Source organism: Lycorma delicatula, chromosome 2 (assembly GCF_047948215.1).
Source record: "Lycorma delicatula isolate Av1 chromosome 2, ASM4794821v1, whole genome shotgun sequence".
In the NCBI taxonomy this organism is placed as follows: Eukaryota; Metazoa; Arthropoda; class Insecta; order Hemiptera; family Fulgoridae; genus Lycorma; species Lycorma delicatula.
The window spans coordinates 47705814-47733693 of NC_134456.1; the positions used below are offsets into that span (position 1 = coordinate 47705814).

Genomic DNA, 27880 nt, shown 5'->3' on the forward strand with positions numbered 1-27880 from the left:
TTGTAAAATTTTTCAATTTTTTGACTATATGGCATGTATTCACTTTTTATAATATATTTTTTCAGTTTTTTTTTTTTTATAATAATTTTATATTGTTAAAAGTATTCATTTTATTATTTATTCTCTTATATAATTTATTTATTTTATTAATACTATATCCATTTATATAGGAAATATTTTTAATTATTTCAATTTCTTTATTTAGAGAAACTTTATCATATTTTAAATAATGTATTGCTCTATGTAACAGTGCATTAAAAACAGCCATCTTTTGTGACCATGGATGAAATGAATTGTGTAGCTAATTATTGTGTTGCTTGAAGAAGGTTTACAAAATATTTTACTAATTTTAATTTATTTCTGAAATTTTTAATTTATTTATTTCTGAAATAATTGCAGATAATGGTTCACCCATTCCTAAACCAAATGGTTGTTTGTAAAATTGATTATTAAAAGTGAAAAAACTACATTCATAACATAATTTATTCATATCAATTAATTCATTTATATATATTGTGTATTTAAATATATAATGTTTTTTAATGATTGTTAAATATTTAGTTATATCTCTATGTTTGAAAACAAGTTACAAATATTTAAAAATTTAATTTTGGTATTATTATTTATGTTAATTTAATGTAAAGGATCTGTAATAAATATTATATCCATTTTTTTAAATGTATGTACTGTTTAATTTTATTAAATTTTTTAATGTATTTTCTAAAAATTTACTTAAAAAGTATGTTGGTGAAAGGGCAAAATCAATTATTGGTCTTATTGGTGTACTGATTTTATGTATTTTAGGTAAAGCTTTCATATTAGGAGCATATGTATTTTTTTTAAATTTATCATCAGGTATAATATATTTACATTTAATATATTTAGATTAATAATTAATATATTTAGATTTTATTTTTGATTTTTATAAAATTATCATTTAAAAATTGCATAGTTTTTTCTATATATTGTTCTATGTACATAATGACGGGTGTACCTGACTTATCTGCTTTAACTATATGTGCTTTATTATTGATTAACTTAATTTAATATATTTTTGTTTTTCCTTAGAATTCATATTATTTATTGTATCATTATTTGTGGATTTCCTTTTTATAATATAATAATTAGCATTATTCATTAAAGTTGTTATATTATTTATTAGGTTATTTTTCATTTCATTATCATATCATGGAATTTATACATTATCTTCTGTGTCGATTATAGTTTGTTTTGATATATATTTTATTTTATCATGCTTAATATTATATTTATATGAATTTGCTATCATATTAAGTTCCTCTTTATCGAAATTGATTTGTGTCATATTGATGACTTTATCTCCGAATTTATGTGTAAGGTTTAGATTATTTATTTTATATTATTCAACTTGGTGCTTTTACTTTTATAATAATCTTTTAATTTATTTATTTTAATTTTAATCATATTATATTTATGTTTCATCATGTCTGCAATTTTGAAATCTGTAATGTTTATTATTTCATTTAATATAATATTGCCCAATTCAAATATTAAGTTGGAATAGGTTAAATACACATAAAAAATAATCTTCTGTTTATTAATATATAAATTTTTTTATTTCATTACTAATCCATATTATTTTGGCTTTATTTATAGTTATAATAGCTTTTACTATGATTTTTAATTGAGATGTTAATATAATTTGGTGTAATATTATTTTTTCTACATATTTTATTGAATGTTATATTAGCTATAATTTTATTAATTTTTAACTTTCAATTATAATATTTGTAAACCATTTTTACCTGGTTATGTGTAAGAATAAATTTCTAGGCATGATTTCTGCTGACATATTTTAGTATAAAAAATAATTAACAAATTTTTTTAACCACCTTACCAGCAAAAAAGATGTATTTTCTCAAGATCTCTCGGTTTTTCAAACCATTATCAAGAGATTAAAAATATTACAAGTCAAAAATTAAAATGAGAGTGGTCATGTATTTTTCATGTATATGTTTGAATGTCAAACAGTATATTGTGAACATTCAAACAATCATGACTGTAATCTCATTTTAATTTTTAACTTACAATATTTTTAATCTTCTGATGATGGTTTAAAAAAAACATCTTGAGAAAATACATCTTTTTTGCTGGTAAGGTAGTTAAAAAATTTCTTATTTAAAAAAAAAAACATTCTAACCAACTTAATAATTAATTGAACTTGATTTAAAGCAAAGTTTAACAATATGGTAGAAGACCTATCACAACTGATATGCAATGATGGTAACCACTCCCTGAATTTCTTTTTGCAGTAATGATTTTTAAGGTTATTTTGTTAATACTATAAAAACACGACAGAACAATTTATAAAATAAGACATGTATTTACACACAAATCTCACAAGGAAAATGAGTTGAATGAAATAGATGAGAAAAAACACCATAAACCTTTTTAATACCTGAACACCCAATCTACAATATCTAAGAATTAATTATAATATTGATAATAATAAATATATTATTATAATACTAGTCGGTACAAAAAATAAGTAAAATTACATTAAATCAACATTATTCTCTCCACAACAGGGTTCAACTAATTTAAGTTTGTTTTCAGAAAAAAAGCTGATGATGTATTTCTTCTTTTTTTGTTTCTTATGTAGCATACTTGGCAGGGGCGGCTGAAATGTAATGCATACTGAAGTTTAAAAGGAGAACAAAATGTCATGCAAAGCGACACGTGTTGCTGTCTTGTAGTTTCATTCCCCTACTATTAACATTCCAAAACTTGTTGATCTACGCACTCTGATTTTTTGCGAGTTGCCATTGTTATGGAGTCAAGTAGATCTACTACATCGTCAATTCATCTAATATGTGTAATGACTAAATTTTTAACAGCAGTAAAAGTGAATGCTAGACATTCATCATTGTCTAAAAACTGTTTACGGTGATGAAACTGTTGATCAAAGAACTTCTAGTACATGGGAAATAAAATTTCACGCATTATTAACTGTAAAGCAAACATTGAGGATGAACTAACAAAAAAAAAATTTTTTTTGTCAGCGTTCTATGATTCCAAACACATATATACGACTGACTATCTGGAAGCTGGATCAACTTAAATTCTGTGTGATACACAGAAACATTAAAACGCCTTAGGAAACGTGTGTGTTATGTTCAACAATCAACAGAGTCAATAATTCTGCTACATGATAATGCTCAGCCATATACATGTAATTGCTGAGGCTCTTGTGAAATTAAAATTTGAACCTATTCCACACCCTCCATACTCACCAGATGTGATGATCTTTGTGCGATCAGTGTGCGATTCTCACTTCTTTCTGCAATTAAAGAGGAGTATTAAGGATATTCAATTCACCATTGATGATGAACTGAAGGATGCAGTAAAGTCGTGGATCGAGGAAAGACCGCCAACATTTTTTGTTGTTGGAATGAGAGAACCGATTCACTACTGGGAAAAATTTGTAGTTGTACATGGTGACCATGTGGAAAAATAAATGTAAGTTTTTGTAGTAAATGTACTTTTATAACATTCTTGTTTCATTTGCGTGTTATGAGCAACTATGCATTACAATTCAGCTCCCCTTATATTTCTATTATATCAGTTTTATTTAAAGAAAATATTATGAAAAAATGTCAAAAAGGGAAACTGATCTTGAGAGTACAATTATCATAGAGACTGCATTAAACCTGAATTTTAATTTTAATCTACAATTATGTACTTTTAGTATCCCAACCTTGTATATTCAAATCTCACAGTTTTTAGAAAAATATTTTTTTGTCTTATATTTAAATATTATTTTTTAAGTAAATATTGAAAGGTCACCCAATTTTAATTTCTGTATAAAATAAAACTAATAACCAAAATAAACTTTAAGTATTTACATACTCAATAATTAATAACTTTGAGTATTTTCATACTCAATATAAATAAAGAATTATCAGTAAGTAACTAAACTGTATTAAGAAACTTTAGCTTGTTTCAGTTAATGAAATAAGAATCGTTATATGAGAAAGCTTTAACATTCCATGAATACTCTCTGTATCTATACTCCTCAATTAATTTTATAGCAAGTTCTTAAGACCACTCCGTGATCAGAAAAAAATACGTAAAAAAGGCAATGGATAACAGCAACACAATATAAACTAAAGAAAGCCAAAAAGTAAAACAAACAAACAAAGATGATGATATTATTAACAATGTTACCAAGATCTTTTGATTTAGACTGACAAGAAAAGGGTTGCCAGGATATTGTTACTAACAGTGATAACATACTATAGTAAAAAGTAACATTCATCAGTAATAAAGTTAATAACAAACAATAGTAACAAATTTTTGTCAATTTCAAACGTTCTGCTAATAAACAATAGCATTAGTGTGAACCAGCATTAAGAAAATGAATAATTTTTTAATAAACAATGATTTTTCAAAAGTTTAACTAGGCATTAATGATGTAATGAATCACATAACATGTTAAAGTGGGCAATAAACCTTTAAAAACCGATCCTAGTGGTCTAATTCTAAAAAATTATGTGCTATGAGAATAATTATTATTTGGACACTTTTTATGATCGGTTTAATTTAACCTCTTCAAGAATAATTTAACAGTTTCATTTTTTTCATATATTTCGCCAAGTATTCATCAGTAAACTACATTTAAGAAATATGATTATTTTAAGAAATATAATTATTTTAAAATAAGATGTAATTAAATACGTTTTATAAATATTTTAGCTATCACAAATATGTTAATTTCATATTTTAATACTACATAAAATATTAAATTTATGTGCAGGATACACACAATTCAATCATTTATGTTATTTCTGTAAACATGAAGAACTGTTTTAGTAAACTGTAAAAAAAATTAAGTAAACAAATATAATTTTTGATATTATCCTATAATAAAATAATTAAGTCTTAGTAAAGATATTAATAAAATTAAATAACAATCATTATTTGGAAAGCAGTGTTAATACCTACAATTTTGTACATTCTATAATAAAAAAGAGTAGGTTACACTTTTGTAATCTGTGCTTTTGCAGGGTATTGTATGAACTTTCCTTTTACAAGTTTAATTAAAATACACAGTAAATCAATTATATTAATTAGTAACAAAATCAAGACTACAAAAATGATTACAAATCAAAAAATTTGTAAATGCAACTAAAAAAAATTGTTTATAATATAAACTATGTAAATACATATGACAACCTATGCAATAACTAATTCATTGAGTAAAATAATTATTTAGTATTTTTATTTTCCAGCTTTTTTTAATATATATATATATATAAATCTGAGCAACAAAAAAAAACAAATAAAAAATTATTATCAAAATCGAAAATCACACTATTTTTACAAATTAATTGAAACTGAATGATAAAACTTAATCTTCATTTCTAAACCACTTGATTACATTGCACTGAAATAATACATACATAATAATTTAATCAATTAATTAATAAAGCAACGAATGCATAAATCGATTCATATCGTTTCACACACAACAACTATGGTTATGCAAATTATGTGCAGGACAACATAGACGATTCTGTCTACAATAAAATGCGGTCTAAAAAAATTATCAGGTGCATGTAAAAATCTGTGTTATCTGACCATGCATTATTATTAAATGATGACAACAGTATAATTTTACATGATGCACATCTACCAATAAATTTTAGTCTTTAGAAAATATACTCCCTGATTTAGTTACCTTTGAAAAAAAAAAATCACTGTAAGAAATTTTTATTTTAGTACTATTGAACATGAAGGCATAACAGGTAAAGGCATAAAATGAAGAAATTAAAAAAAATGATAGGAGTAAAAATGATACATTAAGTATCATTTATTCTTAAAATAGATTAGGAAAAGAAGTAATTATGTTCTGAAAATCAGATTATACTCAATTCATGACTATTAGCAATAGAAGTTTTTGTTTTTCAATTTGACCTAAATTTCCTTAGTTTTGATATTCATCTTTAGGCATCCCACAATATATAAGTGACTTTTACAGTGTAAGATAAACATTATGCCCTATATAATTAAGTAAATCAACATTAAACTTTTTTATACATTACATATGACTGATAAGATGAATAATAAGTAGTACATATAACAAGTACCAATAAAAAAGGCAAATTTAATAGGAATTAGCTTTAACTTTCATTAATGCATACATTATTTTAGTTCAGATAGATGTTGTTAATTTCTCTACATGAAATTTATTAGGGATGTTAAGAATGATTGTCTCAGACATAATAATTCAATTACGGCTGTAATATATTATGTTCTCAGAATAACTAGTTGCCTTCAGAACAGCTGTCTCAGGGAGTAGTTGCCACAAGGGATATCAGTTTAATAAAAATATACTACAATGATAGAAGGAGCATTGATATTTGACATCCAAAAGCCTGTAGACTGAACTGGCATGTTCTATTAGTTAGAACTCTTTTAGTGAGCTGGTTGTTTTTATAATGAACTAGTAACAACAAAATACTCATTTTAATATCATGTTTCTATAACGGACAAGATCCCACTGTCTTCTTCACAGAACTGAACTGACACTATATCAAGCCCACCAAAACGCAGATTACATTCAGTTCTATAAGCGACACCTTCATTCTGTTCATCGCAAGGACTGACTTCAGAATGAACATCATCGCTCTCAGAGAAAACAACTATAACTCTTGTACCTAACCTACAATAACACATAACATACCCGTTCTTCTAGTGAAAGCCTAAGTAAGAGTAATAAATGGATAATATCAAAAACCTACTCCTCAGAGTGTAGACTATTGGAGCTGCTACTATGTACTTTTAGAATCTGGAATTCCGTGTACTGAAGCTTTAACTCTATAGTTACAGAAATTTAACCGAATAAAAATAAGGACTGAATAGTTACAGCAGTAATAATCAAACAAGGGTTAATGACTTAAAATTAATTAGAATGACTACTCTAACATAAACAGTATTTGAAGAAAAACTAATAGTGTCTTTCATTTTTCTCAGCTTCTGTGAGGGCTACAGTGATGACAAAATACAAGCAGTAAATAATATTCAGATTTTTTCATAAACAAAAAAAAATTGTAACATTAATATATAATAATGAAAACTAAATAAGTATCAGAATTTCTTCAAAATAATTTAGGAATACCATTGCCAAAACTTTATCAGTGAATTCTCTGTACATTAATACGAATATAAATAAACATATAAAATTCTACACTCATAAAAGAAAAAAAATCTACAAAACTAAAAATCATATTTATAATAAAAGCTTAATCAAATGAAATTATGAGTAAAAAATGAAACAAATTTATTTTTTTTTTAATTTTAACATACAACAAAAAATCTTGAAGACTGAAAATCAAAGCACAAATTTATTTATAGATAAAAAAGATTTATTGTCAGATCTATTGATTAAGACCAATAAATATTTATAAGGCAATGCTTTAATAAGTAAATAAAGATAAAACTCTGTAATACGATAAAAAATATGCAAATGTAGTCTATTTCATAAGAATCCATAAAAGAATCGTTTTGATTGATAAAAAGTTATTAAAAACTTGATAGTGATGAACTTGATAGTGAACTTGACATAATTATTCACTGACAATGTGGACAAAAATTAAATGTGTTAACACAATATAAATTAGGTGAAAATTTTAGAAACTTTTCTGCTAGATTATCAATATACTGAAAATTTCAGTAAGGTATCACTTGTGTAAATAAATGTACAAAATATTCATCTTTATCCGTAATTAGTTATAGATTATAAGTTTACACAGGGAAATAATAATCATGCATTCAGAAAATATAAAATAATGAATTTCAGTTGACTGTCAATGAAGATAGTATAAAAAAAATTTAAATGGTCGATAGATTGTAACATATTATTATATAGGGTCACATTAAGTATCATGCAAAAGAAATAAAAACACTTGCTTATACACATAAACTAAAAATAAACATTGCAACATTGCTTGACTTAAGCAGGCAATTAAATCATTTTAATTAACAAAATAAAATTAATTTTTTTTTTTTTTTTTTTTAATAAAATTGGTGGTTTTTTAAGGGAATTAAAAATAACCAATAAATAGTCTTATTAAAAACACAGCATAACAAAACTATTCAGAAATTCACTGATGATTTTCTTCTTATTTCAGTCGCAGAAGAAAGCTTTTTTTTGTAATTAATTGAAACTATTTGGATACACTATTCTTGACTTTGCCTCATAACTCACAACTAATTTGAAGTATAATTTTATACTACTGGAATTTTTTAAATTTTAAAACAGAATAATTATGATTCTTGGGGCACATATTTATAATATTAAAAATATTGGGCAAACTAACCTGAGTCATACATCATTCTAACCAAAATGGTGACCCTTTAAACAAGCACATCTGCTGGTGTACATTTCAAATTCTGTTACAATGTAATATCATAAAAACATTAAATACTTTTAATTTAATGTTTTCAGAATAAAAAAATATGCAAATTTTAATCAGGGAACTTAAAATTAGTTAATTAAGATTTACCAAAGCTTTAAAAATATGCAATGTATTGATAAATAAGTTTCAAGATCTCTACTTTACATCTGCCAACAACTATCAAAAATCTTTTAAACTTTTATTCTGAATATAAATAAACGTATTTAATGTTCTTTATATAATGAAATATAATGCAATCTTATTTAATCAAAGAGATTAAAATAATATATAACTTGAATATAGTTCCCATTTAAAATGTACCTTCTGTTCCCCTAATGGAGAGTAATGCCTTATTATATGCCCCAAGGGTCACCGAGTTGAGTTTTTCAATTAAGTTTTTAACTTTTTAACAAATAAATCACTTTTCAGAAATAAATTTTAATATTTCAGACATTTTATTTCAACTTTATCAGTTTTATTAATTTATTTACTTTTTTATATAAAGTTATTTGAAATATTTACTTCATTATAAATCCATAATCACATAGTGTGTGTTAAAACAAAATCAAGGAAACACAATTTTAGTTAAAAAAAAAAAAAATTACTGTTAAAAGAGCACATTAAATGAAAAGTTATTTTATAAGAAAATCTTTAACTGAATGCTATGCTTTAATATATTTTACATTCTTAAAGTACAGAATATAATATATTTTTTGAAATTATTTATATACTGCACCAATAGACAGACTTCTATAAAATTTTCTATAAAAAAAAAAGAGAGATGAATACTTCAACATTTTAGAAGCAAAATTCTAATAAAAAAAAATACTATTGTTATGTACAGCATGAATAAAAAAGAACACTAGTCAATATAAAATTTGTATCTAACATGTTACACAACTTTTATCATTGTAATTTGAGTGCTGATTTCAAATATCCTATTGAAATTGTGTTACCGTAAAGGTTTTACGTAAATCATACATTTGTAAAGTTTTTTTAACATAAACTCATTTTGATCAACTACTGATTACAATTAAGAATAGTTTCTGTATTTGTACTTTATATATTCCCTGTATCATGAGATGTAGACATGTACAAACATGTCTGTATGATGTTATCATACAGACATCTGTTGTTGCCTACTGCAGAGCTTAAAATCTTATTTAGTCTAGCTTCACTTGTCTATACTGTGTGTTGTGTTTCACAGAATTATTAGTGTTTTGCTATATTTTCATCAATTCTCTGTAATGAGTGATTTTTCTTGTTTTTATTTGCTACAACATGGATTCTACAAAGGTTCGTGGATATTAAAATCATCAAGACAATTTCTGTTATGTCTGTGGTCATTTACGCCTAAATCTCAAAGAAAGACCATTTCTGAATTGTTAAATACAGCTTTTAAATTTTATTTTGATTGTGCACTTAGGAATCAAGATAAAATCTGGGTGCCTCATATTATTTGCATATTGTGCTAAGTAACTCTAACTGAATAGTTGAAGGGAAGCAACGTGCCATGCTATTTGCTGTACTGATGGTTTGGCAAGAACCTAAGAACCACTTCACAGACTGTTACTTTTGTATGACAAATATATTTGGATTTTTCATTCAAAAATAGAAAGTTCATAAAATATGCAGATGTATCCTCAGCTCTAAAGCCGTATCACATGGAAAGGAGTTACCTGTACCACCATCTAATCCGACATTGCTAGAAGAACAATCTTAAAATGAATCTTTTAGCGGAAAAAATATAAGTTACTAAGTTTAGCATGAAATAAAACTCGTTCAACTTACTTTACTGTGAAAGATTCATTGTATGTTTGTATTGATGTCAATGGACTGATGATAGATCTTCGATTTCAGAATGGTGTCTACTGACTCTTCTAAAGTCAGCATGAAAGCAGTTTTATTGCATAATGGTAACAAACACATAAAACTCAGACTCATGAAAATTTTTATAAAGGCATTAGACAAAGATAGATCAGGATTTGATCATTTAAAAATAAGTTTTCCTAAATTGAGTGATGGTGAGCTCAAGGAGGATTTATTTATCGGCCTGCAAATCAAGAAACTGCTTAAGGACTGAACTTTTGACAAAAACTTAGTAAATATTAACTAGCTGCATGCAAGTCCTTCAAAGACATTGTTGGTGTTTTTGAGGCAACAGCAAAGATGAAAACTATGTTCTTTTGGTTAATAAGCTGTTAGAAAACTACAAATGTTTAGGATGTAGATGTAATTAAAAATTCATTTCCTACACTCCCACCTAGACTTTTTTCCTGAAAATTTGGGCTCTGTCGGCGATGAGCAAGGAGAGTATTTTCAACAGGATATTCTGACCACAGAGCATTGGTACCAAGGAAGATGGGGTCCTGGAATCATGGATGACTACTGTTGGTTTTCATTTAGAGAAACTGATCAAACATCATACAAATGAAAAAGTTTGTCACCATATTTTAAAAACATTTCCAATGATCTAGACTTTTAGAAACTGTTATTTTAAAGTTGTATTAATGTATTTCAATTTATCTGTGTTGAATAAATAAAAATTTAGTTGACTTAAACAAATTTGAAATGAATACACATAAATAATACTTTTTTTCAATTTTGATTTCACGGTGATTTTGCATTTATTGATAAATAAATCAAGTTTAAATTCTATATATGTAAAAAAACTTTAAGTATTACACAAATTCTGATAACCGTTTTGAATTCAGCACCCCAAAATTAATTAAAATCACCATGTACGATTCCAGATACATGAAAAATTTTTTTTTTGTTGACTAGTATAATTTAATAAATGTAAATAACGAATTATAATTCTAGAATCATCTAACCACTGCATTAAAAAAAAATAAATAAATAAAAAATGTTTGTATCATAAATAACAAAAATTAATTATAATTTTCAATTAAAAATAAAATAAAAAATTATTTATATAACTGTTTTTATGATAATAAATTCTGTCATATTCCATTCTCCAGACATATGTTATGGAAAAAAAACATGCTTAAAATTAATCTAGAAAAAAAAGACACAAAAATTTAGTTTAGCAATCTATGATAAATATTTTTGCCAATTTCAAGCTAGGTAAGTAGTAGGCTGTATATCAATATATACGTATATCAATGCATTCAATCATTCAAACACAAATAACGTATGTTTAAGAAATATTTCAGGTTGTTACAATAAGAATATACAAACTGTGGATCTCGTGCTGGTATTTATTTATACTGTGAATAAAATACATAAAAAAATGTATAAATATATAAAAAGAAAAAAACAATGAACAGGCCTAATTCTTTCATCAAGATAGCATAATAATAAAATGAATAATAATGAATGTATCAGTGTGACATAATTTAATAAAATAAAATTAAATGAATGAATTTTAAAAGAAAAAACAATAACAAAACAAACTAGTAAATAAATAGATAAATAAAAAAAATAACAGAACAAACTAGGGTTGTTTAATACGAAAGAGATGACTATAGTATATGAATATACATAATAAGATATACAAGGCGTGACAAATAATATAATACATAGGTACAAAGAAGTGACTTTTGGTCTGAGATTTTGAATTGAAGTTTGATTGAAGATTTCAATTACTCATGGCCTGTAATAGCTTCCTTGAAGTTTGTGCTCCACTTCCATCCGAACTAAAGTTGGCGTACAAATGAAACACAACAATAGTTAAGAACTAAAGTGATGTGTGCAAGAGAAATAAGAAAGGATACAGGAATGGTGTATGGTTTTTATTTTAATGGTCACAGTAATGAAAGGATAGAATTAATATTATACTCATTAATACTAAAACATAGAAATTTAGTAAAGCTCAAAAAGAGGAATTAAATGATAAAAAAATAAAATTAGACAATTAAACAAACAAAATTACAACATACTGTAATTATTTCCAAGTTTAAATTAATTAATTTACTTGTTTTTGCTTTATGAATAAAAAAAAGTACAATAGTAAGAATTACCTAAAAGTGTAATCATATGTTTTTGCGAATTTATAGTCATAACAAGAATTCTGTGATAATATGTCGCATGTTAGCCATCACAATCTCTGATCTTTTATAATTTTTTACAATCTGTATAACTTCTTACTTACAGAAATATGGTTATACTTTCAAGATATCAATGAAAGCCATACAAAAAAAAATAATCATAATAAAGGAACACCAATGCTGTACAGTACATTAATTCTTTCTCACTTCATTTGGTGAATATATTTAAATGTACCACTCTTTTTAAAAGTAATTACTTCTCAATAAAGTTATTTTTTTATTTTGCCAAAGTGCCTACTTCTTGAACTATTCAAAATGGTAGAAAAGCGAATCTTCAGAATAAAAATACAAGGAAAATTATTAAATACAAAAAATATATTTACAATTTTAATGAATATTTTACATACAAGGCAAAATTGGAGTCTGGGCCTATGTGAGTAGAATCCGCATTTGGGTCCAAACGCTTTTGAAAATACAGTTAATAGTGATTGTTATTATGCTGTTTAAACAAACTTCATTAGTCAGTTAACAAAAGTGGAAATCAATCACGGCTGGTTTCAACAAGAATGTACCACAATGCGCACAACAGGTCAATGACTTTTTACGAAATGCCTTTGGTGAATGAATCCTTTTAAGGGATTTGTGGCCAGCACGATTGCCCACTCTGACTCCCCCAGATTACTTTTTATGGTGGGAGGGGGGGCAGTGAAACAAGCAGTGTATCACAACAGACCATGCACGATTGATGAACTAAAATCAGTAATAACAGCACAGGTACAAGACATTCCAGTACATCAACTAGTCAAAGTGTTTAAAAACAAATTGAAACATGTGCAGTACTATACTGATATTGGAAGAGGTCATTTTCAACACTTTTTATAAGCTATTCCAGTTATTGTAATATCTATTTCTATAAAATAATGAAATAAAAATACAAAGTAATAATTAAGAAAGTTTTGGTCATTTCACTTCCATAATTCCAGTACAGAGCAACTTTCTGAATATATTGTACGTTACTTAAAAGAAAAAAAACCTGTCTTTTTATATGATTTACAAGGACAAAACTTATTATGATTATCTGTAAACTTATTTGATATAATTATCATTTATTTAATGAAGTTCATCAATAATATCTAAAACACATGTTAAATTTTAAGGAATCAATGTAAGTTTATAATTTAATAAAACTATACCTAATCATAGATCAAATATAGACTGAACATAATATAAAAATAGGCTATATCACAATGCCAGATTATATAAATTTACATTATTTACTCTTAATTCAGTTGTTAATTTATTTACAAATCTTCATGTATATGTCTTTCAAACATTATAAAAAAGTGAATATTTAAAATTAAATGTTTAGTTAAAATCATATTCTGTTTTCATTGTTATCCATTATCGATGTTGCTGATAAACACCAAATTTATATATATTTATGATTAATAATTAGAATGTTTGAAAAAGATTTAATCAATACAAGAAAATGAGGTTGATAAATCATCAGCGTATGAAAATTATATACAAACTGAAATAGAGTGATTTAGACTTTAATTTTGTAATTTTATTTTTAGTATAATTAATATTTAAAAATTAATCTATGAATTACATGCTCTAATCTAAATTCATTTTAATTCCTCTTTTTACAACAGAAATATAGTACTAAGAAAGAAAGAAGGAGTGTTCACAACACATTGGAAAACATCATAAAAGTTAGTAACAATAACAAAAATTTTTTAAGTATATAAAATATATGTATACATAGCAAGATAAGAGTCGAGGCCAACTGAATGAAGCTGGTTTATTCGTTTACACAAATGGATATAAATAAATTACAAAGGAGGACAAACAAATAATACGTTGGCAACACTGAAATTAATAACATAATATAGGAAAGGAATAGGAATACGTGATAGTAATAGTATAGTACACTTACAAAAGAAAAACAAATAAACTACATTACATTTTGTGAGGCAACTTATAACTAAATAAATACTACATCACACAGCAAACTAAATAGTACTGCATGGGTAAGAAAAGAGAAGGTATAAAAACTTGATACTAATCATTTAACTAATTCAAATCGGCTACAACTCTTGTTAATAACTAAAGAAATATTAAAAACAGGAAAAAATCATGTTAAATTCATTAATTCAAATACATCTAACAATGAAAAATAGAATAATTTTACTTTACGTATAAATAAATTTACAAATTATTATTATTATTATGGAAGATTAGTAATAAAATTCAGTTATAACCAATTCAAAAAAATATTTACCATTTCATTTAAAAAGAATGATGTTTTATAGGTTTTCTGAAATAACAACAGATTCAATAGTTGTGAAATAAATTTAGTAACGATTGTTATGGAAGGTTGTTCTACACTGCTTTATAACATGACAGTACAATGAATAGAGATTAAAACAGTCTGTTCAAATAGCCATCAAATAAATGAATGTTTAAATTTTTCAGTTCATTCATCTCTTGCCTGTGCTACTAAAATATGAATACGTGACATTCAGCTAGTAAATGTTGATAGTGTTATTAATTAAAATGATGTTAATTGTTTTATTAATATATTAACAAATTACAAATCTTAAGCAGAATATAATCTTTTTCTTTACTTCATGTTTTTGCTTGTATATAATCTCCATTGAGTATGTTTAAACAGAGATCTTTAGTTTTTCAGAATGAATTTTTTTTAAGTTCATTAACAATATAATAAAATTATGTTTACTATTTCAGTCATTGAAATAAAAAATTGAAATATTTGAAATATGAACTGGCAATAATTAAAAAATTACTCCAATGAAACTGAAAAATTATAAAAATATGAAGCAGAAATCTCTTTGAGAGTAATCAATGAAGTAATATAAAAGAAAACGGATTAAGTAAAAAAACAAAAAATAATAAAAATTTTAAATCAGTCTGAACAAAATAATCTATATTTTATACATTTTAATTACAGCTGATGCAATATTTTTTACACTTCATTTAACATTCTGGCAGAGAAGTTTTCTACATAAATCTATGAATAAACAAAGACAATCTCACATCATTTATTCATGAAAATCAACTTGTCCTTCATCACTAGATGTAGACCTATAGACTCATTTGTCACATATATGTCAACAAAACATTTATTAGTACTACAATTAGGACTGTACAAATAAATAAGCTGGGAGCAGATATTAAAAAAAAAAAACTATGTCTGAAGATTCACTTGTATAACTTATTCAGCAACTTACGATTACTGTTGATAGAATCATTATACATTGAATCTGTCATTAATTTCAATTAATGTTTTATAATCTTTGTTTCAAAAGCAGTCAGGAAATAGATACTATAATAAATGAAATAAAGTGATATATATATATATATGTATATGAAATTTTACTAGAATAAAATAAACATTTACCAATGATAATTTAAAATTTTGGAAATTATAATAAAATATGGCAACCACCGAATAAAGTATTTCACAGAGCTATGAATACTTTAGATTAAACACATACCTAAAGAATGTATTACTGTATGCACAATATATGACTAATAAAGCTTTATGTGTGAAATTTTTGTCTAGATCTTTTATCTGCCGTATTGAATCAAACTTTTTTTTTTTTTAAATAGGTAGGTACACATGTGTTACATGATTTTAATGTAAATTTTAACAAGAAAAATGATGGCAAAACCATTTCTTGAAAAATGCCTTTGTTTTTAAGTTATAAGAAATCAAATTTGCAAAAGCAGAAAACTCAGGCAGTAATAAAATGAGGTAGTTCTCCAGTAGCAACTTTTTTATTTCGTATTACTTTCACAATTACATTCGATCAAAAACTTTAAACAGTAAATATTGGAATTAATGGCCCAAACAATAATAATAACAGATTTCTCAATAATAAATAAAAATAATAACACACAATAACTAATAACACTGGGAAACAAACATTTTTTTTGTCTCAGGAAGAAAAATATGTGATTCTGATAGTATTTTTTCTCTGAATTCAAATATGATATCAGTTTTCTCCCTTCATGCAAGGTTTCTGAGAGACAGGCATTTACAATTTCAAACATTTTAATAATTTCTGCATTCTTAACATAACACAATATTCAAACATTTGACTCACCTAAAAAGTAAGAAATGATGATTTTCTGCTATATTTCACCTATGGAGCATCCCTCTTTATGGTCCAACAATAATCAGCCAGCATATTAGGATTCTATTTGCCTTGATACCTCTTTTCCATAGCTGAAATCTCCTGTTGAAAATGTTCCCTGTGCTCATTTGCCAAGATTTTCTAGCATCAAATCTGGGTGCGAGTGCAGGAAGGGTACTTTCAAGGACATATTACAACAAAAAATTTTTATAAGATCGTTGACAATATCACAGTAATTTTTCACCTTTCGATTTTCCAAAAAAGTCTGAGTAACATTTTTGAATGCTTGCCAAGCTACTTTCTCCAGTGGGTTAAATAGTTCCTCAAACTTTTCATTATGCATTAGTGATCGTATTTTTGGACCCAGAAATACTCCTTTAATTTTGCATCACTAATTTTAGGAAACTTCTCTTTTAAGTACATGAAACCAGGAGTATTGTCCATGGCCTTCACAAAATTCTTCATTAATCGTAGTTTGATATGTAATGGAGATAGATACACATTTTTAGGATTACACAGTGGATAATGTTTCACATTTTTCTGTTCAGGAATGAGTGATTCGTGTTTAGGCCATTCTTTTCTAATGCAATGGTTTTTTCTGTCCCTACTATCCCATTCACGCAAAAAACAACAGTATTTTTTTGTAACCAAGCTGCAGACCAACAGTAAGTGCAATTACCTTCAAATCATCACAAATATTCCACTCATAGACTGCATATTGAAGCTTTTCAAATATAAATTTAAAGTTTTCATATGTTTCTTTTATACTAGCAGAGTAAGCCACGGGTACTGATAGGAATTTATTGCCATTATGCAGAAGCACAGCTTTTAAACTAACTTTATAGGACGCAATGAACAAGCACCATTCTGTTGGGTTATGTTCATTACAAAGTGTCTCCATAAGAGAATAAATGTCATTACAAAACACTAACCAATTTTCGTCAGAAAAATACTTTAAATTCAGAATGACGATTACAATAAGTACATATCTGTGAATTCTTTTGAAAAAGATTCCATCCCTTTAGCCGGGAAGCAAGCATTTCAGACAGTTTTTTGAATAGCTTTAAATCTCGTATGAGATCATTAAGATTTTCTTGAGTCAGAAAATGAGGATCAGATGAACTAATTTGCTCAAAAGTTGTATCACCAGAATCTGTTACTTTTTCTTCCTTACTTCCATCAGATTCTGAGCTCTCTTCATTTAATATCAGATGTTTTGGAGGCTTTGGTATGGGTAATTCTTCGCAGTGTGGAACTGGTCTCATTGCAGATTACAAGTTCGGGTACACCATTGTATGTATTGCTTTTGACATAATCCCTTTAATGTTTGTTAAGCAAAAATAACAATCAGAAGAGTGATATTTGGGCTGCCTCCAAATATATATAGGGATAACAAATGACATTTGGCATGCGCCATTTTTCCCTGTATGTATTGCTTTTGACATAATCCCTTTAATGTTTGTTAAGCAAAAATAACAATCAGAAGAGTGATATTTGGGCTGTCTCCAAATATATATAGCGATAACAAATGACATTTGGCGTGCGCCATTTTTCCATGCAGTGAGAAGCCTAGAACACGATAAACAACAGATATGTGGGGCTCCGACCCTTGTTTTGTTTCCAACTTTACACCTAAAATAAAGTTCATAACACTTTTTCACTAACGGAGTAAGGTTTCGCCTTTGGGACTTGAGTGTCACTTTACCACATACATAACAAAAATTGTTGGGATGATTTAAACAAACTCTAGGCATTTTGTAGCTAACAACTAATTAAATGAAATAAAGTTGTAAATACGTAATACACAATAATTCAGATAAACAAAGCGCTCACACTGACGTGTTTAGTGGTTCACTACTACCTCATAACTGGCATCGTTCTGATGAATGTGTGCTACACTAGACCATGTTTGTATGTCTATACACGACTGAACCTGCACAACAGTAGCAACACTACCCTTTGAGTTAGCTCATTTGGTTCAATCATATTTACAAAGCTCTTTTTAAAAAGAGCTTTTACTTGACAATGGATAAATGGATGAAAAAACATTTTAAAATATTAAAAAAAAAATTAAAATAACAAAAAACTGTTGGTGAAGGGAGAAATTCTGAATAAATATTTGAAAACAGGAAAAAAAACTTTATTAGTACACCTATTATTACTCGTGAGACAAATATCATATTGACCATGTAATTTGTAACACTACTTCAAATTAAATGGTTAAATCAACTGATATTGTTTACTTTAATTATCACAATATTTAATATTTAAGATCTGGAGATCTGGCAAGCCATTCTATGGCTGCTCTACGAACTATCCAATGATTTGGAAATGTTTCATTTAAAATTTTGGTGTCCTTTGATAATAGTGAGGCGGCGCTCTATCTTGCTGAAATTATAAGTTATCTAATTAATGTGGTAGTGTTGCAAATTATTAGTTATTGTGTACATTATTTATTATTATGAATGCTGTTATTATTAGTGTTTGAGCTATTAATTCCAACACCAACTGTTTAAAGTTTGTTATTGGATATAATTCTGAAAGTAATGCAAAATAAAAGAAGTTACTATGGGGCTCTTACCTTGTTTTATTACTGACTTGATTTTTTCATTTTTGCGAATTTGATTGCTTAAGAAGGCAAATCAAATGCTCAAAATGAAGGCATTTATCAAGAAACAGTTTTCTCATAATTTTTCTCATTAAAATTTATACAAAATCATGACAATGTCCAGTCCTAATTAAAAAAATAAAACTTTGATTCAATATGGTGTACAAAATTTTTGTTTCTACCTCCTAGTATCCTTCAGTTTTGAAATAAAAATCAATTTTCATACTTGAATATCACCCTATATAGATATATATTTATACAGTTTACGAAAGAATATCTTACATGTAAATGATTGATTATTTTTTCTTATAACCGTCTAAACCTAGTAAAAATTATAATTTTTTTAAATGAAAATTCATCATGCTCTTCAAAATACAACAAAATTTTATTAGCAATGACCTCAAATAAGGTGATTATTTTTTTAAATTATTATTTATTTAATAAAATTCATTTTTACCTGATTAATGTCAGAGGAAGATAGTGGATAATTTTATCATTAATTTATGATTAATATAAACTTAATGTATGTAATCTTAATATTCAGTTAAAACACATAATAAACAGTATGAATCAGCATAAGTATCACTAAAGAAATCTACTAGGTCAAGCATTAAATAGATAAAAAAAGTTTTTATCTCATCAGGGCATAAATAGTTCATTATGTAGATCATACCAGGAATTGGTACTATGTAGATAAAAGAATTAACAACTCCAACATTTGCCTGCAAGAATCAAGGGAAACCATGTTGATGTGATGTATTTCTTTTTATAGTTATATACACATTTTTAATAAACCAACAAACAACCTCTCTAAAAGATCTTCCCACCAATTTATTTAAAACAAGTAAAGATTTTTTTCTAAAGAAAAAATATTACTCTTTGGATGAGTTTTTAAATCTAATTAAACATTTTTTGCATCTCCATTAACATAAATATGTATAATATGTATTAAAACGATTTTCTGTACTGTCTTCTGCATTGTTTTTTATTTTCTAGTTATTTTATTTTTTTCATATTTAATATCAAAAAAATTTTTTAATAATTAATTAGATAAAAGACTGTAATTACTTATATTTTTTTGTTTTATAACAGTGTATTTTTTAATTCTGCTGTGATTAACATTTTACCATGTTTCCCTTTATCCATGTACGTAAACTTAGGGGTAGTTCCTTTTTTTTTATCTGTGAAGTAGCATAAGTATCTCATCCTGATATGATGTACATAATACACTATTATGTACTCATCAGAATAAAATATCTTTTTTTAACTATTTAATACTTAATCTGGCAGTATTCTTTAGTGATACTTATGCTTTATGCAACAGTTAATTCATACTTTTTTTATCACTCATATAAACTAAACATATAATCTAATAAGAATATTAGAAACAGAATTAAATTCATTAGTTTTAAACAAATTAATTAAAAGCAATACAGAAAATAAATTTTGGAAAATTCCATAAATCTAGTGGATATGATAAATCATAAAAAAATTTGGTTAAAAATTCAGTAGCCAATTTCAAAAAAACAGAATTTTCAATTCAGTAGCCGATTTGAAAGCAAAATGATTAACATTTTATTTAAATACTGATTGCAAGTAATTGTAGTGATTAATATAGTAACAGATGTCGTATATTACACACAACACACACACACACACACACACACACACACACACACAAACACATTTGCATATATAAATATCTTAGCTATGTGAATAATGTAAATGTAATGGTGATTGTACTACATGATAAATTTAAATTATAATACTTAAAATACTTATGTAATAAAAGTATTGTTGTGCTTTTACAGTGTGATCATTGAAATGTGAATAATAAGCTATAAGAATACTACTTTTTAAAATATGCTTAAAAATTAAAAACAAATACTTGTAATAGTAGGGTAACATTTTTTAGTCAAGGAAAATTTCATTTTAATATTTACAAGGTTTCTTAATTTTTAAAATTTTCTTGTTCCTAGTAACCAATAATAGCACATTACTGAAGAAAGTTCGCTAAAAATGTAATCATTAAAAAGAATAAAAGTAAAAATAAATATTATCACAATTTTAGAATAATAAATTTAAATACAGTATGATTACATACCTGCATTTCTTTTACTTTCATGACCATTTTTCAGAGTTCTTTTAAGCTAATGTAAAATGTTTAAGGCCGTATGGGCTTTACAGTAAATTTCTGAATGTGATAATATCAAATGGTATAACGCACACCGTATATACCACAGTTGTTAAGAAATTTTTTGGCCTGACACAGAGATAAAGTAAGAACGACCGACCAATTAAGATATTTTCAAATACAATCCTTTAGATGACAAGCTGTGAAGTTTCAGAAGGTATACATTTAGTCACTTGTTTGTAGCAATTGAATAAAAAACATGAGTTACTGTCATAAAATACTTTATTTAAAAAAGGTTTTGCCCCCAACGGGTTTACAAAGGAGTTAGATGTGACTTTAAAGGATTCTTCCCCTTTGTTTTCAACAATAAAAAAGTGGGCTGCTGGATTTAAATATGACTATACATCCATTCAAATTATGATTGCTTGACACACCCAAAAACAACTATAACTGACAAATTCATCACAAAAATTTACAGTGCCAAATTAAATGATCACCGAACAGAGGTACGGAAGCTTCCTGATGTCACAAACATATCAGCTAGATTTTATATGATATTTTGGATATGGAAACATTTTTTGCTTGATGTATGTTTAACAGTCTACCAAAAACACATTTGACTGAACACTTCTCAAGGATTTTTAGACTTATTTAAATATATTCCGCTGAGTTTCCAAAAACAACAAAGAAACATGGATTCAAAATTAATGCCAGAAATCAAACAGTGGGTGGGAGCAGGTAAAAAGTACACTAAAGAAGGCGAAAATAGTTCCAACTGCAGAGAAGTCATAGCTACGGTTTTTTGGGATTCTTATTTACTAATACTAATTACTCAATGCCCAATGGTTACTGGAGTATTAACACTGCCATTAAATATTTTTAAACACAAACTTCATTATTTATACTAATAAAAAACAAAATCCTTAGAAACAAAATTGTAGATATGAAGTAATATAATCATTGATTGGTATACTGTAATTCTACAAAAAATACATTTATATTTTTTAAATATTTCACTATATACACTTTTAAAGTGCTCTCCTTAAATAAATGGATTAAATGATAAAAAAGTTACTATTTTAATGAAACAGAAGTTTTTAAATTTAACTTCAGAAAAAATTAGTTCATAAAATTAACATCAAATTGTAACTGGAGGATAACCTATAAATCATTAATGTCTGACGTATCCTGATGTTAAAAAAGAAAGAAGATACCTTAATACATTTATTCTAACAACTGAAATGTATAATAAATCTGAGTTATTAAATATATAAGAAAAACTACAGAAAAGATTTGAAGAATAACCAGAAACAATAAAACAAACAGCTTGCACATTTTTTTATACATATAAACAAGTCTATAACAGAAAAAATTATATAAGCATGGGATATAACATCAACTGTTTTTAAATGATAATACATTTATTATCAATAATACAAATGATGGCTGAGTTATGATTATAACATTAATATATTGAGATATTTATTAAAATTATTGAATAACTCGCTTTCAAAGCAATGTTAACAGTTTATGAATTTGCAATTAAGCATGATAGCAATACAATAACAAACTATTATCAATAATAATAAAAACTATAACACGTACTGCTTGTAATCTTTTTTCCTATGTAAGCGTTTTTGTACTGATCAGTTCTTCATCAGATATCTCAAACTTTTTATGTTAAAATATTAATATGGAATAGAAGGATGCTTCAACTTTTAGGTTGATAAATAAATGTTAACTTTAAATGAAATAATGAGAGATTACTTTTAACAATTCCACAGTACTATTATTATCAGATAATTTTATATTAAATAAATTTTATCATTTATTTAAACCATTCATTTATATTATTATTTTTTATATAATATAAATAAATTTATATTATATAAATTATTAATACAAAAACATTTAATTGTTCATTTATATTATTATTTTTCATCATGTAGATTTTTTCAAAAGATTTTGTTTTAAGTTTATTACTATTTCTTTCTAATATTAACATGTCTTGTAAATTAATGAATCTATGCTTATTATTTGTTATGGTCTGCATATTTAGAATTTTGAAAAATGTTTTGAAGAAAAAGTTCCATAAATTTAAAAATAAATTATTAAATAATATTAAAGTGATAAAATGTTTTTTATCCTGTTCAATACTATCTACTACCTAATATGGTTAATAATCTGTCAAAATAACTACTACAAAAGTAAAAAATAAAAAAGATATTACATTTTTTCATAAATATTTATAACTAAAATAGGTGATGCATTTATATTATTAGGATAATGTTAATCTCTTCAATTTGATAACATCTATAATAAAAGGCTGAATAATGAATTTTAAAAAGAAAATAGTGCAATTTTTATTCATATCTCTCATTTTCAGCTTAGCTATAATATATATTTTAACAACTTTTTGGAATAACAGAATTTTCTGTAAAATCTTTTTGAGACAATATAACAAAATTTTTCTGTTGTAATTACATAAAACATATTAAATTATATTTAGTACAATAGGATCTAATAAATATTAAAACAAAGTTCTTTTACAGTAACGACCTGTTACTTAGTAACTTTAGTTACTTTAAACTAACTAGATAAAAAAATAAATCTAAGAAACTCATAAAACAAATAATTAAAGGTTTGGACCATATCTTAAAACCATACTAATTTAATAATACAATAATATTAAAGGCACAATAATCTTATAAAGATGAATAATTATAAAAAAAAATTTAAATAGCAAAAACTAGTGTCGATGACTAATAACAAATAAAAAAGATTTATCTGAATATATATACAATTTTTTTTAGATATGAGCCAAAGTATTCACATTTCAATTTTAATGTACTTTACTTAAGAATCAGTAAGTTTATTCTACGTATATTATAATACTTTTAAGTACCAGTAAACCGTGTGTTAGTATAATTTGTAAAACAGTGAGGTGTAATACAATATAAGAATATTACAATATTCTGTAACAATATAATATTCAGTGAATTAATATACAGTATATGTATGTAGTGAGGTGCACTGAAAAAGTGTAATTAACAGAAAAACATCATGAGGCTAGCCAACATTAAGAGATTTTTAGTGATCAACCAGAATGAAGCCAGATAGGAATATTCCTCTCCAATTTGTAAGGCTTATTTTCACTGTATATGAGAAGGCGATATAGAAGACCATTTTTAGTTTCAACCCACATTCAATTCTGACTATACTCCAGATAATCAATCTCAGCCAAAGAAAACAAATATTTTTAATTAACTACATGTTATGATATAAAAATGTGTTTTTATTTAAAAGAATAAAATAATCATTCCAGGGCTGTTACACAAATATAAAGGTTAAATAATTTCTATTGAGTTTCAGAAAAAGATATGCAAATCAAACTAGAACACAGAAAAATTAAAAACATTATTAAATAACAAACGGTTGTTTAAAAATAAAGGTATGGACGGACAGACAAAATTAGAAAAAAATTATAAATGAAAGAAGAACTTTTGTGAAACAGAAAACAATTGTTAAGCGATTAGATTTAGATGAGTATTCACTAACCTTGATCACCGGTTAACTTAAAATTAGTAAATAGTTTGATTAAAGAGTAAACTAAATAGTAGTATATTGATAATACAGAATAAAAGTTGACAAGTCCTTTTATGACTGCATTTTAGGACGAAAGGCGTACTCAAATTAAAAATTCTCTTAAGTTTTACACTTTTCAACAATCCAGCTAAAAAAACTTCAGCAAAAAAAAAAACTGTAACAATATATATCAAATTAAAAATAATTTTTAAAAAACATGTAAGAATAATTCAGAGAAAAAAATAGAGAAATAAACAAACTAACAGTCCTGGAAAAAAATTGGAAAAGGATTCTGTAATAGAAAAATATAAGATGTTTTCAAAATTAAATTTGTTGATATAATCTGACAGAAACAATTCTACTACTTCTATATTATTTCAAATTATAAGTTTGCAGAATATGCTAATAATTTAATTAAATTCTTAAAAAAGATTAATAATTAAATTAGGTAAGTATATACATATATATTTTTTAATTTTTTTTATACATAATTCACAACAAAATTAATTCAAATAAGTAAAATATAATTCATAATGTTGGCTAGACTACTTTATATTAATAAAAGATACTTATAAATTTAACAAATAACAGGATGGTAACGTGCGATTAAGGCATTTTTGGTTACCTTTCCTGAAGTTGGTGTAACTGGCGGTGTCTCATCCAAAGTTGGGGAGAGTCTTGTATCAGGTAGACGCTGCTCCTGTACTGATGCTAGTCTGTGAAAAAAAATAAAAATAAAGATATTAAAAAAGATTTTTTATATCAAGTGTACAAAAAAGAATATCACGACTTTAAAGCTATTTCTTATCAATTAACTTGGATTTACAGTAATACGAATTGCAAATAAAATGAAAGAATGACTTAAAATTTTTTCTTACAAGTGTTCAATGTAGTACCTATCATCATGTGGCACACATCCAACTCATAGTAGTTTGTCCCATACTTTAACCAGCATGTCTGGAATGGAAGTGACAGCTGCTTCAATCCTGTATGTCAAATTGGGTATATGCATACAAGATCCTTTACAAAACCCGAAGGAAAAAATCACTTGGAGTCAGATAACGTGACCTTGAAGGACATAAAAAAATAAGCTCTGCCATCCACGTCAACCAATCCAGTGGTTGAGGAATCATTTAACTGATTTCATACAGAATTATGCTAGTGAGGAGGTGCATCATTTTGTTGCCAATATAATTTTCTGATCTATCTTGTAGTTAAGGAAAGAGCCATGTACACAGCATATCAAATAATCACATCCTGTTACGTTTGCTTCAGCAAAAAAAGAACAAGCAGTAAATATGCCATTAGGATATGGGATAGAAAATATTTTTTTTTAATTTCGGGAAGTCCCTTTCACATTGTAAGATTTTACAGAAATATTCTGACCTCCAGATATTATGATACAAATAAATCTGTGCTACACTCATACCAATCAAAATTATATCTTATGCAATATAGAAATTCAGACCTACACCCAAATACACAGACATTATGTGCATTAACTCTTCCACTAGGATAAAATGTTGACTATAACAAAATACAATATGATCAAGAAAGTTACCTTCGAGCTGCGTCACTTAGATCGCAAAATCAGCATTTTAGCTGTTACAGGCTTTGAAGCCTATCGGCTGTAACAGCTAAACTGGTGTAGACACATACGTAAGCATTTCTTAAAACATTCCACACTGTCCTTCACCAGGCATTGCTAGTTCACAGCTGGCCTTCCTAACAAATTTTTTAGGATTACACATGAAAGATTCCTTGATATGTTCAACAGTTTCTTCAGATATCCTTGGTCATCCTGTACTCTTCCCTTTACATAAACATCCTGTTATTTCAAACTGATTATGCCATCAAAAAAAAATATTATTGTCACTCAGAAGAACAAAATTAAACAGCAGATTCACATTTAGCAAACTGAAAAACATAGAAAACTTTCTTGTTCAGGAGTTAATCTTTGCTAGCTGTCTTTGCTAAAGGCAATGTCAAGCAGAAAGATAGGGAATCAATCTACAGTCATGCATGCAACTAAAACTGTCCTTTTTGCTCTTTGATTCTAGCTATAAATCAATACTGTACAGCTCATCCAAAAGATATAATGATAAATTAAAACACCATTATTCATTTTTGTAAGCCCATTTATCCATCATTCGGAAGTGTTTCTAGTTTTGTAGCACGTCTAAGAAAAGCATTTCATCAGCACTTTAGTAAATGACTAATTATGATCGTTATCACCGTTATCATTTAACTAAATTATTTAGCTAACAAACAAGACAGTATGTCTGCAAATTATTATGATATAAAATACAATGCAACAAAATTTTTCATTTATAACTGTTCAGTTCAATATCACCTCTTTCCATATTAATTTAGAATAGCAGCAAAACATAGAGTAGAAAAGTAAGTGTATACACGGATTTATTATTTTATCAACTGGTTCAGTTAAATTAAAGATAATTACAAATATAAGAATAAAAAATGATTATTCAAGAAAAAATTCAAATCTCTTAAATAGTAATTCATATTTTACAACAAACACATTTTATACATTATTTTTTTAAACTGAAAGAGCTTTGTAATACATAAATAAAAAAAAATATATATAATAATTTCTAATTACTTTCTCTAATGAGATTGATTTATATAATAAATATTATGCTTTCTTTACACTATCATCCTTTACAATTATATTATTATATTGTTTTAATACATGATATAATCTTTGAAGGATCTTTATAATCTTGACTGAAACTTCTCACTATTTTCATAATTTTGTTATTCAGTAAAACCTGAGTTAATGAAATTTCACGGGACCGAAAATATTTTCTCTTGTGAACAGGATTCCGGTGAATACAGGGATGAACTAGCGAAATACACAATTACAAAGAAAAAATATGGTAGCATGCTTAACAGAATCCCTATTTCATTTTCAGCAGTGGATT

General features: G+C 26.1%; 1 protein-coding gene across 4 annotated transcripts in view; it reads right to left on the reverse strand.

Moving 5' to 3' along the window:
- LOC142318776 (coiled-coil domain-containing protein AGAP005037) overlaps positions 1-27880 on the reverse strand; it is a 1329051-nt gene that overhangs the window by 22687 nt on the left and 1278484 nt on the right. For all 4 annotated transcript variants that reach the window (XM_075355236.1, XM_075355237.1, XM_075355235.1 and 1 more), the window contains one exon: positions 25564-25654. In XM_075355236.1, the coding sequence (XP_075211351.1) occupies positions 25564-25654 (91 nt within the window). The remainder of the gene's footprint in view (positions 1-25563; positions 25655-27880) is intronic.